Source organism: Poecilia mexicana, unplaced genomic scaffold, assembly GCF_051168715.1.
Source record: "Poecilia mexicana isolate PSO_F unplaced genomic scaffold, ASM5116871v1 scaffold_22, whole genome shotgun sequence".
Classification (NCBI taxonomy): Eukaryota; Metazoa; Chordata; class Actinopteri; order Cyprinodontiformes; family Poeciliidae; genus Poecilia; species Poecilia mexicana.
This window is the reverse complement of record NW_028263391.1, coordinates 7,416,418-7,434,086: the sequence shown is the minus strand read 5'-3', so window position 1 is coordinate 7,434,086 and position 17,669 is coordinate 7,416,418. Positions and strand designations below refer to the sequence as shown.

At 39.6% G+C, this 17,669-nt stretch overlaps 1 protein-coding gene across 1 annotated transcript; it reads left to right on the top strand.

Annotated features, from left to right (window-relative positions):
* The first annotated feature begins 1,679 nt into the window (after window positions 1–1,679).
* On the top strand, window positions 1,680–9,411 carry mbip (MAP3K12 binding inhibitory protein 1). The gene is made up of 9 exons (XM_015003418.2): window positions 1,680–1,834; window positions 3,116–3,238; window positions 3,905–4,105; window positions 4,695–4,791; window positions 5,227–5,292; window positions 5,531–5,689; window positions 5,847–5,944; window positions 9,139–9,177; window positions 9,261–9,411. Exons 1-9 carry the CDS (start codon window positions 1,715–1,717, stop codon window positions 9,366–9,368), a joined length of 1,011 nt encoding a protein of 336 aa, XP_014858904.2. The 5' UTR covers window positions 1,680–1,714; the 3' UTR covers window positions 9,369–9,411.
* The last annotated feature ends 8,258 nt before the right edge of the window (window positions 9,412–17,669 follow it).

Genomic DNA, 17,669 nt, shown 5'->3' with positions numbered 1-17,669 from the left:
CCTGCTCCTTTCCTGCGGCAGCAGAATAAATACATGGATCTATCTATCTTCAAATATATTTCACAAAACAAAAAAATAAACCAAAAGAAAACACCTGCATAGAACACCATTTTTCTCAAATAGTTTTATTCCGTGGGTTTAATAACAGTTATATGATTTTCTTTTTAAATGAAACGGCAGATAAACATTTTTTTTAAATTGATATCCAGATTTGACCATCGTCTCACTACATAAACTGAAATATACTTTTAATTTTATGCAATTTATACGTATGAATTCATTTATATCAATCAAAACTATTACCATAACTAAGTTTACATATTTAGTCTTTGTTTGATGTTACTATATGTGATTTAATTAGCAGGCTTTTGTTATGCTGTTTTGCGCCTACATGTGCTTATTGCTCTTCCTTTTCGCAAAATAAAAATGTTGTAGTGTCAGAAACTTTGATGTTTTCCCAAACTTTAGAAGAGGATTCAAAAGTGGAAGAAAAAGTGAAAAAAATATAAAATGCAAAGCACTGATGAATGCAGAACATTTCCTTTGCAAAAAGGTCTGCTTTGCATAGTTTTTTATGTATTCTGTATGAAATTACATGTTAAGTTCAAAATTATTATTTATTACCGAAGATCTATTTGTTAGCATGCTAATCAAATCATTCGTCTTTCATTTTTCAAAAATATTACACTTTTTCTCATTAAAAATAATGTCATTATTTGTTGGATAAATAATTGCATTTTGAGTTCAACTATTTCTCCAACTATTATTTTTGCACAAGGATTTGAATGTAATTTTCTGAACAAAATGCCATCAGTAAACAAATTACTTTCAACTTTTCTAGTTTCTGCAAAATGTAATAAAAATACAAATTAAAAAGATTCTGTTTCAACACGGAACCTTGTGGAACTCCACATTTAATCTCAACTTAATCTTGTCTTTCAAAATTATTATATTAAAACAGCTTTCCTTATGCTAACCAACCTAATGCTTGCCTGTGTAGTAGTTAAACTGTTACAGCACGTCTAAGTGCTCTTTAAAATGTTTTATGTCAACCACTATCAGAAGTAGGAAATAAAAGCATTTAGGAAAATACAAACTCAAATAAAATATAACTATTAAAATAGACATAAATAATAAAGTCAAGATGTGAATCATTGTTTTTGTGACAGAATTTGTGCATCTTTTTTTTTTAACAGGAAGACAACGAATGAGCCTAAATTGTCATCATTCTACAATATTCTGTGTTCTATTAAATCTAAAGATTCTCCTGTTTTTCACATGAGGGACGTTTAGCAGAAACATCATTGAGACTTATGATTACATACGGTTTAAATAAGCATCAACATGCAGGATTTACACATATTTTGCACTGGGAAGAGAGAATATCCTATTGCTTAAATTTAAAACTCATCATCCTTTTTTACAGTGCAGTTTGCGCAGGGTTTTTGCAAAGAAAAGTTTGAATGCCTTATTTATTACGTCATTGACTTCAATTCATCTCGGCATAAATTAAATACAACACATGAGGCTGTTTATTTCCATTTATCCCAAAAATTACAACTTCGAAAAATCCTTTTATCAGCAAGTGTTCGTGCTTTCCCAGCTGTGGAGCTCTGACCACCGGGGCTATTCAGTACGTAGTCATCAGTCACGTGACCACGTTCATGGTCTTCCAACCAATCAGCGCGTAGTAGTTTGAGGTCCTTGAACAGCAATGGCGGAAACAACAAAGCTAAGTGGAAATGACGCTCCTCCCAAAGAACCCACTGAAACGTCCAGTTACAGGGACTGCGTGGATGTGATGCTGAGGCTCCTTTCAGACTTTGGAAAACAGGTTGGTTAACAAGGTTTAAGTTGAATTCACTCCGAAAATTGGGCCTCTCAGTCTGGGTCGTTAGTTAGCCTCATGCTAATACTTTTAGCAACCTGACGCTAGCTTCGGCTAGCTCCCCGTTCATTCATTGTTTTGATGCTGTTGGACTGTTTTGCTTGGTTCTCCGACAGATTTTAATACTTATAACTCCTTAGATATGCGTTAACAATGGTTGCTACTTAAATTGTGTCACTTAGTTTTGTTTTCTTCTTCTTCGACTGACCATTAATAAATGTAGTCTCGTGCAGTAGAAATGCTTGATATTAGTTTGAGTGGACAGAATAACGTTACTTGGCACTGAAATCCTGCAACAACTAGCCCGTAAATCTTGTCAATTTCATTTTGAAATATTTACTGTTTTTTTATTATTGTTATTTAAACAGATGTAAATACGATACTTTAAATAACCAGTCATATTTTAGTTATGCTTCAGATTAAATTAAATAACCATAAGAATGAACAAAGGCACACCCATTATGGATTAGGTGAAAAATATAAAAAGTTTCTTCTGTGTAATTCAATACTCATCATTGCATTGTTTATAAAAGGAAATTAATATCACAGATAAACAAATTTTTGCATTACATGAACAATTTTTTCTTAAACCTTTAGTATTCCTTTAGTAAAAATTGGAGAAAATTTTTATTGAGCTAATAATATACTGTTGCCCAGAGAGAACGGTATTCCTGTCAAGTGACGTAAAAAGAAAAAGACCCTCTTACTGTGTCTAGGGTATTTACATTTCTTTAGCCAGTATTTATCTGTAACTGATTAATATATAAAATGTCTCGTTATTACTAATAATTAACATTTTTGTATATTGAATTTTCTTCTACTTTAAGTTGCACAAATTAGCCAAACTTTGGAACTGGCTGGTTTTTACCTTGAAAATCAGGTAAAATCCAGACAAATTTTATTAAAACGAAGACATTCCACTATGTTTGTGTTGTAAAAGCATCAACATACTGTTCTGAATTGAATAAAAACTTAAATAAGAGAAATGGGAAAGATCTCCTGAATTGTTTCCTTATTTAGATCAATCAAAACTACTAAATGCACATCATTTATGTTTTATGGTCTTTAAGAATTAAACAGAATTGGAATAAATAAAAATACGAGAACGGTATCAGCCAGGAAAAGTCAGTACAGTGCAGTCCTACAATCTGCACGTTATCATCTCCGACCTATTTAAATATTCTGCATTCCTATGTTAAGTTAAATTTTGGTATCATTTGCTTTCAGGTGAAGCTCCGGTTAGGGGATGCTGCTTTGAGAATAGAAGTCAACCATCGCGCTGTGAATCTGTCATCATCTTCAGAAGCTCTTCTTCACGGCTGTTTGCAGGAGCATATTGCCAAATTACAGGTAAAATGGAGGCGTGTTTGCTAGTTTATGTAACGGCGTCAGTGGATGAATTGTATCATTTGACTGTCTGGCGGTTGAAAGTGTTGACACAAATGGATTCACTACAAAAACACCAAATATTACCAAGTCTTTCTTTTGTTGTCCAGTTTTTAGTGCAAATATTTTGGTGCACTTGAAATAAGACAAAACTAACTTACAAGTAACTTCTCAGTGAGGTATAGTAGCAAGTTTTAAATCAATAATTCTTTAATATTAATAAACAAAAACATTGGTTTCACAGGCGGATTATTTCACTTATGGAGAAATATCTTGTTATAAGTGAACTAATCTGCCAGAATAATAATAATATTCTTATTATTATGGAATTATTTACTTATAACAAGCTCCCAATTTTCTGCTAAAAAGTTATTTGTAAATTAGTTTTGTCCTACTTCAAGTGCACTAAGATATTGGCGCTAAAACCAGACAAAAAAATACTCTGTAAGATTTGGTTTTCGTAGTGTTTGAATTGATGACCATGATGCGATTATTTGCAATAATGAAGAGCTATTGCAGTACGTATCATGGGACGCTTTTCTCTGTATTATAATACAGAAATATCTGGTAATATTTGTAACTCCTATTTATTCCTAATTGGATAACGTGTTATCTCTCTGTTACTTGCAGGCTGTCTCAGAAAGCCTGAGGTCGCTCATGGAGTCTGAGGGCGTCGCATCTGCGAAGGAGAGCGCGTCGGACAAATATGTCGCGTCACCCTCCCCCAGGGAGCAGCCGGCTGCGTCGTCAGAGCTCCGCCGGCCCGGCTCCGAGGCTGCCGAGAGCAAGACTGATGACGTCATGGTCCAGATCCGAGCCGGAAAGTCAGAGGTTGGTCGGCGTCGACGCCGGATCCGTCAGCTGTTCTGGTGGTGACATTTTGGAGCCCTTCACGCTCTCGTCAAGCCAAATGAATAATCATAAGTAATTGCTCCCGAGGATGTGAGCGTGACGTGCGGCGAGCGCTCAACGGGGACCTGATAGACCGGGTTTCGACAGAGAATGAGGGGTGCTTTAGTGCTGTGCTGGGGTAGAACAGACCACATTGCTAGAGGGTTTTGAGAGAGGGCCAGGTCCTTGATGGATTATGAAGTGGATGCTCATTACTCTGAGATTGCATGTGGATGAAGGACAAGAGGCGGCATTCTGTTGTGCATTTATTTTGGTAGCCAAGCAAACCATATTCATATTCCAGCATGTAATGATTGAAGCAATCTAACTTTTTTTTTTCCTTTTTTCTTTTTTGCTGCCTGAATTTAATGTCTTACGCTGCGTTTCTCATTCTATGTAATACAAATCACCACATCACCCTGTTGCACGACATTAACTAGGACAAAAAAAAAAAAGAAACATTGCATTCTTCAAACCGATCAGTACCTCATCAATCTATTGTGTCCTATTATCTTTGTTGTGTCTCCAGATTGAGCGGAGAATATCTGCATTTATGGAACGCAAGCAGATGGAGATCAATGAAAACAATGTGCGCGAGTTTTGCAACGTGATCGACTGCAATCAGGGTGAGAACGGAGGAGAGGTTGGGGGTGTGGAGGAGGGCGGGGGGGAGGAGAGGGATAAAAGGGGCTGGGGAGGGTGGGCGGAGGGGGGCAGGGTGGAGAGGGAGCCTGCACACAGATTGCCAATGTTTGGGAGAGAGCTGATTTCCACAGGCGAGAGGTCAGGCTGAACTGCTCCAAGAGGGGGCCTGAAGTAGCTAACACGCTCGGCCTTAAAAATGCAACCCGTTCTGTGCAGAAAAACATGAGACGGGGGACCTGCTTGAAATTCAAAGCCCATCTGAGACACCAGTAACACAAAATCACGAGAAGCTGCAGTTCATGTGTGTGATGGATGCTTTTTTTTTGTTGTTTTTTTTTTTTTCTTCTCCCACACAAGACATTTAATTAAACTGAGACAATCTAAATGCTATTTTTGTGGAATTTTATTTGTTGTAGAAAACAGCTGTGCAAGGACGGACGCAGTCTTTACGCCGTACCCGGGTTTTAAAAGCCACGTAAAAGGTAAGAACTGCTGATGATCTGCTGCCGTCACGGGACATCAACACATACACGAGTCTACATTAATAACAATGAAAAAGTGAAAGTTGCATGCAGAGTGTTGCATGCATGTCCACCAAATATTGCGTTCAGTCTGTCGTTTGCGGTGTTGCACACACTTATATGTCACCACAACCATGAGAGATGTTGTTCGCCTCACTCCCGAGTTACAGCCTTTGTTTATGTTCCTATGGCTGGGCAGTCACACGAGTAGTAAACACTTACGGGCCCCAGACTCGTAGTGCCGGGGGCCAAGGAGATGCTGGGGAGCCTCAGAAGGGGCCAACAACCCGAGACTGTGGAAACGCAGCCATAGAGGAGCGGCTCCAAAACGTCGAGGCTCATCTCAGACTCCCACCAGGTGAAACCTTAAAAAACCTTTGATAATGCTTCAGATTTTGACATGAAATGACTGAAACACGTGCAAGTTTAAAAAAGTAAGATAAAAAAAAAACAAGAAGTATCTTTCATAAAAATGTGTTCATGATGTATTTTATTGTTGTTGTTGTTTTTTCCAGTGGGGCCAGTCCCTTTGAATGTTTACCAGAGGCTGAAGAAGATGGAGGATCGCATCCTAGAGTTAGAAGGACTCTCTCCTGAGTACTTTCAGTCCACTGTGAGTCCTTGGGATGTATAATAGATATAGAAGACTCTTTTCCTATCAATTCGTACTATTATTACACATGCAATAAAGCTATATTGTTGGAGCAGGAAGAAGTGGGCTAGTGAATGGATAGACTATAGATTAAAAAAAAAGCTATTTTCTAAAGTTTATAGAGAAAGTAAACATTTAGTCCCATCTGTTTCTGTTGCACACAGACGTTAATGCATCTTTTGTGGAAGTTTATCTGATAAACTATTTTTTATGGATTCCAGAAGTCTGTCCTACATTTAAGAGAAACTTAAAAAAGAAAAAGTTGTATTTTCACCTTGCCACAAGCCATGTGAAAGCAAACATGTGGAAGAAGGCCTGGTGCTCAGATCAGACCAGAACATGTCTTTTATTCTGACAGATTCTTATGCAGGAAAGCTGGTCAGAGTCGATGAAGCTAAATTAACAAAAGCAATCGCAGGGAGAATATCCGTTAAGAGGCAGCGAGAGAAATTATGTGCAGCTAAAACGGAATGGCCCAGTCAAAGTCCAGACCCAAATCCAACTCTTGACAAGCGTGGCTCATGAATGCTCTCCATCCCGTCCAGACCTTGTATCGACTCAGCTGGGCTGAATATAAACGTCTGCTTCAGAATTTGGCTCTACTCTGTGTTGGTCAGTTGCATAAAACCCCAATAAAATTCACTTAAACTTGTGGCTGCAAGGAGACAAAATGTGGAAAAGAAAAAGTTTCTAAGAGGGTACGAATACTTTTACCGGAGCTGTAAATGTCAGGGAACTCTGCTAGTGACCTATTTGCCCACTTAGCTGCACCGTTTAAATCGCAGGCAACACATTCAGATTTACCTTCCAGCATCCACTCAGCGTTCCCAACACTTAACCGTCCTCTCTTCGGAGCCCAGGTGTCTATACCGTTTCGTGCAATTAGCGCAGCTTGTAGTGTCGCGTCTTGTGTCTGAGCCGAGGGTCTTTGCAATAGATCATCATAGTGTCACTATATATGTGTATATTGCTGCGATTTTCACCTCATTTATTTGAGCCCATTTAGGCCACTTCAGTCTCTGCTATTGTCAAGCGGCAGTCGTGCGCCTCCTCGGATTTAAATAGTCATTTCACCTCCGAGGCACACTCGCTAAACCTAAAGTGATGTCTCCTTTGCACCAAGTTTTACTTTATGTCGTTGTTTACCTTGGCTGTGGCAAAGAAAAGCTAAGAGATTCAGCTAACGGCTGCGCTGGACATTTAGATTTGAAACTGACTCACCTGCCATTTCTTTTTTGTGTGTTTGAATGGAAAATGGCAGCTAAAAGTGCTAAAAGTAAGCAGGAACTGAGATTGAGTGTGTGTTGAAAAGAAGCTTTTAAAGGGCATTTTTAAAGGTGTGCAATGGCCAAATTGCTACGTGGAGTACTGGTTCACAATCGGTTCAACCTGCAATCTACTCACCGAGAGGAGTTTCTGCGAGACGCTAATGGAGTTTCATCTTTTATGCTTCAACACATTTCGCTACTCGAGTTGTGCTTTGGTGGATTAGAAACAAAAGGCATCTACTTGGGTTGCAGGTGCTTGAACATTTAGGCCAGAGCAAGTCCAGTCAACTTTATTTATTCATATGTTAACCATAATCATGATTAGGGTGTTTTAAGAGGCAATTTTTAAAAAAAGTGCAAACAACTATAGATTATCCAAAACAGACAAGGATATAGTCATGAAGAGAAAAAGAAATAAATGAAATGAGCAAAAACACAGTAACATGAAATTTAGGTTTTGTTCCAGAAAACTTTGACAGTGACGGAACAAAATCAGATTTCGAGTTGATTCTCAGTTCAGGTAAAGCAGATCTTTACCTGAACCGCCTGAAGGTGTGCCTGGGATTTATTCAGTAAGCGTTTCAGAAACCAGATCGTTTCAAGCTTTAAATCGATGTATTTTAAAATCAATGTTTTGTTTACGTGGACGCACGCTCAAAGCTTTTAGTTTTACTTCGTGGCCTAGCATCAACTTTTTCTTCTAGCTGAAAATGTTTGTTTTGATAATCCAGGAAAAGCGATCTAACATACTAGAAGTAAAAACATATTGTCACCTTCCTAAGATAACGGCCCAAGTCATATTTTGCCGTAAGTATGGGGGGAGAGGGGTTTGCCTAAAATATCTTTTGGAAAGAGAGAGGGTTACTTTTATTTTTTATTTTTTTTGCTAAAATCACTTTTGGCACAAAAAAATGACTGGCCATTGGCTGTTTAGAAGGATCTGACTTTGTTCCTAAGACACAGCATGTACATTACAGTTTGGTTTTTGCCATACTTCCAACATTTAATGTTGCAACGAATTCAGTTGAGAGTCAATACAATGTTTGAGGTTAACAGGAAACGCAAGAAGAATCTCTTGTTTTTAGACTATGGCAGCAAAAGTTAAACATTAAAGATGCTGACGGTAGAAAAAGGTGAGCTTTTCCTCTCTTTTTAGTCCAGATTCTCAGATGGTTTCATGTTAAACCTGCGAGGGATCAGCACAGTCCATCAAACTCGAATTGATAAGCTAAAGGAGTCTGTCCAGCGTGTTGGTTGTCTAAGTGTGCTTGAGATGCTGCATGTCTCCTCATACTAGTATTTCTCAGCACAGCATGCCGCTTCTGTGCAAGTGCCGCTCTCCATCTGCTTTTGACTCGCTGCATGTTTGTGTGAGCAGAGCGAGAGATGTCGAGTGTCTTTGAATAAACGAATGAAGATGGGGGTCTTTTATATTCGTAGTCTCCTCCCCCATCCCTCCTCTTGTTTTTTTCTCTGCTGTAGTTTGGTGTTTAGTGAAAAGCGGCGCACAGTTGGCCCATGATTTTAGGAACAACATTCTAATACTCGGCATAGAGAAGGCTCCATAAGCAATTCTAAAGGATTTTATAGACGGAGCGAAGCAGATGCCAATTTAAAACATATTGCTAGGAGCAGGAGGACCTCTCCTTTTCCACTGTAACCAAGGACGTTTGCAGAATAATACCCCCACAATTTTACTCCCTCTGTTGTCAAAATATCCAATAAGGAAAAATATCCCAAGGGTTTCTCATAAATCGCATGCTGTCTAGTTTGCTTTGTATTAATCCCTCTTTTTTGTTCCCACAAGTGACTCAAAGTCTGTAAGTTTGGCTTCTGCTCAGAAATTTGCACAAATCAACAAGTGTCAATGTTTGCTTTGCGTTGCAGAGTCACCTCCACAAGCGGCCTAAGACGTCCCCCGCTCAGGTCAGCACTTTTCTGTTTTCCTCTGAGCAACGTTTCATCTGTTTGCCGATCAAATTTCATCATCCGATCTGTGTCTCCTCCAGGCCTGCACTCTCACAGAGCTGGATGAGAAGATCAGCGCAGTGAAAGCGGCGCTCCTCAAGAGGGTCTCTGAGTTTGGGCCGGGATACGGGGCTGATTGTCCGCTCTGATGCACGTCTAAGCGCAATAAAGCCGGTCAAGAATTCAACATAAGCGTCGTGTGCCTTTTTGTCGGCGCTCGCCAAGTCATCAGACACGTCAATAACTTTTAAAACCACACTGATCCGAATACAGATTGTCCTTATGACCCGTTTATTCCTCTGTTCATTTACCCACCATTAGATCGAAATCACAAATATGCAAATGTTTATATTTAGAGTCAATTGATGCATTACAATCAAATAGTTTGATGCAAATTTGAATACATGCTTATTTTTATTATAATCATAAAATTACAACAGTTTAGCATATAATTAAATTGGAAAACGTCATGTTTCTAAGGAGGCCCAGGTGATTGCATAGAGTCACTGACTTTGCAGCAATCCCTCATTTTACAGATAAAGAGTTGCTGACTTTTGTGATGAAGTTTTTGCTGGCCCTAAACTAGATCCAGATACTTTATGTACTCAGTTATGTGCCACCATATATGGTGGTGAAGGCTCGTGTTGGGGTCTTTTGGGATTTTTGTATTTCTTTTTTTCTTACTCAGGAAAAACACAGATATGAGCCATGAATTAGGAATACACCAATTTTCAGTTTTGCTGGCTGATCATTGATCTTTAAAAAAAGAAATTTCATGTCTGGCGATTCCCATTTTGACGTTTTATTGTCTCTAAACTTCCTCCAAATGTAGCGACAAAGTCACTAAACTGCGTGACTCTTGCTAAGCCGCACGACGTGCTGAACAAAAATGGACAGCGACTGATTTTCAGACCTTCACAGAAGTGGATAAATTTGTTTTTTCATGCATATGTCGCCCGATCATCCAAAATTAAGAAAACTATCGGAACACCTATACTATGAATACAGTTGTCAACTTGAAAACATTTTTATCATTTAAGTTTTATGTTTCATGATTATGAATACTGCATTCTGTCAAACGCTTGAATCCACCACTTAAAAAAAAATAAAAATACAGGATCACGTTTAGTTGGAGTTTAACATGAAGCCAGTTATTGATCAGGTATCGCCTCCTTTTGGTGTCTATGAAATTAATAAAATCTGTACTAGAAGGGCTACAGCTGATCAAACCCAAAAACAGGAATCATTTCAAGAGAAGAAATTTTTTCCTTCTCTTCTTTTCCGAAGTTTCAACATTTGCCTAGAGAGTCGGTGTCACTGCTGTCATCATGAGGCGGTGGCTGGTCGTCCTCCACATCGGTATGTTCTACCAGAGGACTCTGCGTTTTTCTCGGCTCCATCTCAAGAGATGAGAGGAGTTTCAAGAAGACGGGAGTGTAACTTTAGGACAGTTGCCTCCTAAAGTCACCAGTGTGAATGGTTCTGACCAAACAATCAGAAAAAGCCCTGAGAGATCCATTGGCGGGCATAGTGCTGCACCATGTGGAGTCCCTGCAATTAAATGTTTTCAGGAATGGTTTGGTCTGGCTGTGTCACTGATTTTTGTGGATTATCCACCTCCTCTGTAGCTGGATAGTTTTTCTTTTCTATCAAACATTGTGGCGTCTTTGACATCCAAACACACGACACAGTCTGTATCAGTGTATTCAATTATTTTGTTATTGAGCACCGATGCATCATCGAAGGATTTCCCTAATTTTTCTTTCTCTGTAATTGTTCTCTAAATAGATGCTTTTGCTTTTCTTCTTTGTTAGATAATTGGTATATCTAATTTAATCACAATTTCGGAGTGAACAATGCAATGTGACAACAGTTTGCTTTCATATTTTAGTCGGGTTACCTCTAAGCAATCTAGAAATAAAAGTAAAGTGTATTATTATCATGATAGATGCAAAACCACTATGTAATTTATTTTAAAAGCTTCAGGTCTTGTTTTGAGTTTAAATATCCGTCCCTTCAAATTAAGTTATTTTGTTGGTTTAAATAGAAACTGTATCAAACCAAATTATAATGCACCCTTAAATAATTCTGAAAATGTTTTTTAAAATCAGAGACTTGGTAATTTAATCTTTGGTAATGATGGGAAGGTCTGTGTGTGTGTGTGTGTGTAAGTAATCGAGACGAACCTCTGTGAGAGAGCACCTGATTTATCTTCCCGACCGCTGTGTGACGATGATCACCCCTAATGGTTGTCATTATAACAAATGACCTGATTACTGCAACTCTGTTTGGAAAACATACTGGAGACCCAACAAACCAGCATTAAATGGGACGCCGCTGCGTTTGACACTGTGACATGTACATAAAAGGCTTGTGCGCGTGGATTTTTCACCAAGCAAGTCGCTGAAGGAATAATTATGCGTTTCCCCTTTATGAGAAAACCTGAAGAGCTGCTGGGTTTTGGGGAAAACTCGTCTTTGATTTGACGGTTTCGTATTTATGTCTTGCGTCGGAGACATGTCTGTCTTTTAAAACTTTGTAACCCTCATTAAAGCTCACTTTTAATTTTCAAATTAGACATTAGTTTTACATTTAAAATTACATAACTTAGAAAAAAAAATACAGCGAATGATTTAATGGCAAAAAGATGGAGCTTTGTTGTGCTGTTTTATTTTTGCATTACTGACTGAGATATTTACTTTGCTAAAGAGCTTTTTGTGAATCCTAAGAAACTGAAGACAAAGGAAGTTCAACATGAACCATTGTACGCTTCAATAAGGAGTTTGTGTGGAAGTGCTAATGGTGCACACGTAACACCCACTACAATTATTCTAAAAGCTGCGCACAAAAGCCTGAAAAAGGTAGTTGTTGGGCTACGTGACCCCAAGAAACCGCTCTTTGCTAAAGTTGTGAGCTTTGGAGATTTTCTCCTCCCTTGATCTGCTGCCATGCTGTTTTATGGCTTACCAAAAACAAAAAAACATACTGTACGTTACAAATGAAACACATTGATCAGAACCTCAAATCTCATCCCATCATGTTCAGGTGTTGGTTGTGATACAGCACTGTTTGTGTAGTGCGTGCACATTGGGATGAAGGATGTGCAATATTTTGTGTCCAACTGCATCGGATGAGTTGAGCTACCTTTGCTGTGACGTCACTGTCTCGTTTGATTTGTTTTCTATATCTCAAGTCGCAGCAAACAATCCAGGGTTGAAGGTTCAACGCTAGCCATGTGCCCCCTAGTGGCCAAATGATCATTTGCTTAAACAGAATAAGTCGTTTTTGCATATTTGCAGTTTGAATAGTGACTGAGAGCTATCCACAGAACATACACTGAAATTTTGTGATTTTCTTTTTATTGTGACATTATATAATTGCAGTAAAAGCAACATTTCTTTTTATTTTAACAGTCGTCTTAAAAAGTGTAACCAGATCTACATGCACTTCATTCCAGTCAACAGAGCAAACAGAGCAGCCAGTTAGCAGGTTAGAGACGTTTATTGCAGTTGCTTGATCTTTTAAGTATATTAGGAATGAGCTTAAAGGTTTGATCTTTACAGTTTTGTGGATACCAAGTGGTGCAGTAAATGCACCAGGTAAAATATCCCTTGTGACTGACCTGGATCTTTTCACGACTGATTTTACTTTTATCCTTTAGTTTTTGTGTTGGTCACGCCTTTTTGAACTGGAACAATTTCTCTTTATAATGTATGGAAGTGCACGTGGGGAAAAAGTAACAAGTTCATGAAAGTATTAAAAGTACATTATCTCAGGTACTTACTCTCTACAACCCAGAGTGGTTTTCATTTGAATAGACATAGCAAAGGCAAAGTTGTGTTCTGTCTAAACAGCATAAGGTTGTTGTTGATAAACCAGTGGTGAAAAACACATCTACATAGGACATATATTGATGTCCCTTTTCTAACCAAGCCTACCTTTCGTAGTCTTTCGTTGTATTTTTGGGTCATGTTTGTGGGAGGCAAGTTTCTCAGAAAAGAAAGAAAAACCTCATAGTGTGATCTTCTTTAAACAAAATGCGTGGAACGTATCAGCCTGACTACGGTCAATGTCTTCGGTTCAAGCAAGTCCTGGGAAGTTTGTGTTTTTGCTAAAACTTGAGAAAGTCTTTCTAGTGAGGAAAGGTTTTAAAGCGAACGATGCTGAAGGTGTGACAAACTGACATGTACAGAGAAGTCCACCCTTCTCACGTCTTCAGAAATTACTGTAACTCCCCTTCCTCTTCTTTGTTTTCGCTCTTTTTACATCCTGTCACGATTTATTTCAGACTTGATTGATGGAGTGACCTGAATAAAACAGAGGATCTTGCATTGTGATTTTGTTTTTTTGGGGGGGAGGGGAGCTTTGAGGGGGGAAGATATTTCATTCTTGAAGCGGAAATGAGGAAGTTTCTTTTCACCCCGTCTTTCAGGTGTACCCCGCTTGTTGACGGCTCTGTCCGTCTCTCTCGCTCATACAACTGGAACCCTTGGAGCAACGAGGGGGCCACAATGTGCAGAGAAGGGGAGGCGGGGGGGCACTTGAGCTCTGTCGATATGAATGTGGGGAGAGGGCTGGGTATTCTCATTGTTCCCTGGAAGCTTTTGTCTCAGACACAGCCCCCTTATGAGGGTTAATGAGGACAAATTGGTCTGAGTGTAACAAATGGATTATGGAGCGGGACAAAAGCTTGTATTTGGTGTGCTGCTTTTGTTGGGATCCACCCATCATCTGCCTACTGAGCCAAACGCGCAGAGAACAGCCTGCAATGACATGGATTGCTAAATATCTTGTGATTATCTGGTCCTAGTGTGAAGATACACCTTGCATGATACCTTTTCTTTTCCATTAAAATGTCATATACACAACAATGTGGTAAGTTTTCCCTGATTCCTCCCGATGTTGCTGATTTCTTAAAGTCAATATGTTGACATTAGTGTCAGTGGTTAGTGCTCCGGCGTTGGATGGGCATAGCGTATCCTTTTAAAATCACAATGAACCACTCACTTCCTATTGACTCTATGTAATTCCTGCCTGTCAATCAGTCCCCTCTTCTGCTCCGTGTCTTGAAATGTACTTGGGAAGCCCGGTAAAAAAGACACAGAGGTGTTCCTTGTCTTCTGTGCGTCCAGTTGTATTTTTTTTTTTTTTTTGTGGGGTCGAAGGAGAGGATTCATATCCATTCATATCTCGCAAACTCTTAATGGGCTCCAAGCCCTCCAAAAAGAAAGCTCTTTCCTGTGACTAGTCAGCTCCAGTCTTTATTCATCTGTGGCTCCGTGTCAAAAAAGACTGTTGCTCGTTTGTGCCCCGAACAATGAGGAACAAGGCTGAATCTCTGGCTGGGAACAAAAGACGGAAAACAGGCTTTTCACTCTGCAGAACATTAGATTCTGACACATTTTGCCATGGCAGTTTTTTTTTTTTTTTTTTTTTTCTTCTTCCCCATCCTGAGTGCTCTGGCTCCGGTCTTATAAAGAGACCACCTGTTGGCAACAAGCCTGTTCTTCATTACTGACAGGCCTATTATCGCAGGATGAGGAGCACCACAGGCTAACTTTTTTAAGTTAACCCTGCTGCAGTTTCTAAACCTCGCCAATTGGGAAGCACAGATTACGTGATAGCACTGGAAAACCTATTTCTGCTCATAATTTTTGTATGTTGCGCATGAGTAAGGGGCTGTGCGGGAAGTACTTCATTCATGTCCTTGTTAGTCACAAATGTTACGAACCGTGGGGCTCGGATGTGGACAGATTAAATCAGCTGCAGGGAGGGATTCTGATCCACTTTCAGGGATTTTGTGAGTTTTTTTGCTTTTTGAAGCAAATTTATTTAAAACGAAGAAACGTCAAAATTCATCTTTAGTGTTTAGTATGCAAAATAATTCATATGTCTTGCTTTTTTTTTTTTTTTTACACTTTATTACATTACAACTACAGACTGGTGTATGTTTTGTGTGGATTTTACCGTATGTGACAGACCAACAGAAAGCAGTGCAGTGGAAATATAATGTTTTTTTGTGTTTTACAAATAAAGAGCTGAAAAGTGTGGCGCACAATAGTATTCAGCCACTTTAGCGTCAATATTGGTTAAAATAGCTTTTGCTTCAGTTATAGCAGCAAGTTTTTCTGCGATATGACTCCGAGTTTGGTGAACATTGACTTTAATCGCCACTGATTCTTCCTTGAATTGTGATAAATTGATCTGCATTGATTAAAAACAGTCAGCTCTGGCTTCCACCACTTATATCTGACCAGTATTTCCTCTGACATGTTTGCTGTGTCTCCCCTATGGGCTGTGAAACACTTTTTTTTCATTCGTTTACCGATTTCTTCTGTTAAGAGACTCCCACCTGAGCCGCAGATGTCTGCAGCTCCTCCTGAGTTACCGTCGGCCTCCTGGCTGCTGCTCTGATTAATGCTCTCCTACAAACAGGTGCCACATCTTTTAGATTTTTATTTCCTTTGCAAAAATGGAAATAAGTTATTTTCTGCCGTATTATGTTGGGAATAATAGAGCATATAAAGTCCAATTAAAATATGTTGAAGTTTGTCTGAAATAAAGTTTGCGCTTACTTTTACAAGACCCTGAAAGAATAATAATAATAAAAAAAAAAAATACAGTGATGAATGTATGACGCAATCAAGCATGTAGTTCTGTTTTGAACTGATTCTCATAAATACAGTCTGACGGGAAACAAGATGGGGGTTTTTTTTCTTTCTTTTTGTCTGATTGTGGGAAGATTTCAGGGTTAAATGATTTGTTTATGTAGCTCTGAAAACCCAAAGCTCTTTCTACTGTGGCTAGCATAAAATCCAGAGTCTGGTTGAGGCATCGGGGAAACACGAAGATTGCTTTCTCCTCTGAAAGGCAACTTTAAAAGCAGCAAATACCTTTATAACGCTCATGTCAAAGTACACCCAGCCCAGTTGTTGCTTCTTCACAAACATCCAGGCGGGGGGAGGGAGGGATGCGGGGACGCGAGCACCTGTGAGCATCCCACAAAACGGCAGACAACACAAGAGAGGATCCCCCTGCAGCCCACAGGCTTGCGACAAGAGGCAGTCAGCTGTGCGCTGTGGCCCTGCTGCATGGTCTCCAGGCACTCTGGAGTTAAATGTTCCTGTGATATTGCCAGGAGGGAGCAGCGGGAGTTGAATTCAGGCAATTACAATCAAGTCAGGGCATAGTTAGTGCGTGGGCCCTGGCAGCACCTGAGCTGGATGCTGATGAGACACTTAGCCCTAAACCCTCATGCATTGGCCCAGGCACCGCGTTGAGCGAGTCCCCCCCCCCCCTCATTCCTCCCCGGCTTCCCCTCCTTTCCATCTCCTCCCACAGCAGCAGACCCCCTACTGGACACTTCCACTTCCCTTCACCTCATTTAGGCCTCTAGAGCTCTCTCACCCTCTCCCTCTCTGGCCCTCACATTGCAATACTTGGGCTTTATATAGGTGGCGTGGAGTACTGCACTCAATCACTCTTCATTCATTCACACTGTACAATAATAGACTACTACTTCGATATTGTCCTTCAAGCACCTGTGCATAGCAGAATGCCGAACCTGTGCTGTGTCATTGCAAGTTCTTGAAATATGTGAAGGGTTACTTCTCTTAAATGCATTAAAAAAACAGCAGAAAATGTAGAAAAGAGGAGCCTTTGATCATTTTAAGATTTATCATGGTGTGAAGTGAAAAGATTTTTCTGTAGGTGCCGAGTGCAGAACTGCGTTCCCCACCTGATGCGTTATAGCAGCAGAGAGAGACTGAGCCGTGTCGTACCGCCTGAAGGTTTAACACAAACGTTTTTGTACTTTATTACGATTTTTATCTTCTAGAGCAACACAAGGTCTTGCATCATGGTGAAGTGTTTGCATATAAATATCTATAAAGTGTGGCGTGCATTTGTGTTTGGCCTTTCTAAGTCACTATGAAGGAACGGTTTTTGGTGCCGTTACAGGTGCAACATTTTGGACTATTTCTCTACATTTAGAAACTGAACATGTGTCCCTGTTTGGCTTTGCAAATTATCTCAAGCTCAGCTAAACTGGATGAAAGGCATCTGTGAACAGCAACTGGATTCAGCTCTGGATGTGAACTTTTTAAAATCTAACAAATTAACAAAATATTATGTCTGGCTAGTAGGTAGAGATATCCATGTTTTCTTCTAGGATATCTCCCTTTACCTTACTCCATCTTCCCTGTTTCTGCTGAACAAAGGCATCTAAACATTGTCGTGCTGCCACGGTGCTCTTTATGACGTTAGTTTTGTGACACATGACATTTTGCATCTATGTCAAATAACTCAGACTTCGTCTCATCTGACCAGGGGTCATTCTTCTACGTTATTGCTGTGTTTTCTTCATGGAGTGTGGCAAACCTTGAATCAGTTATTCTTGGATTGCATGACTAAGAGATTATTCCACCTTTGCTGTGAATCTCTGCAGCTCC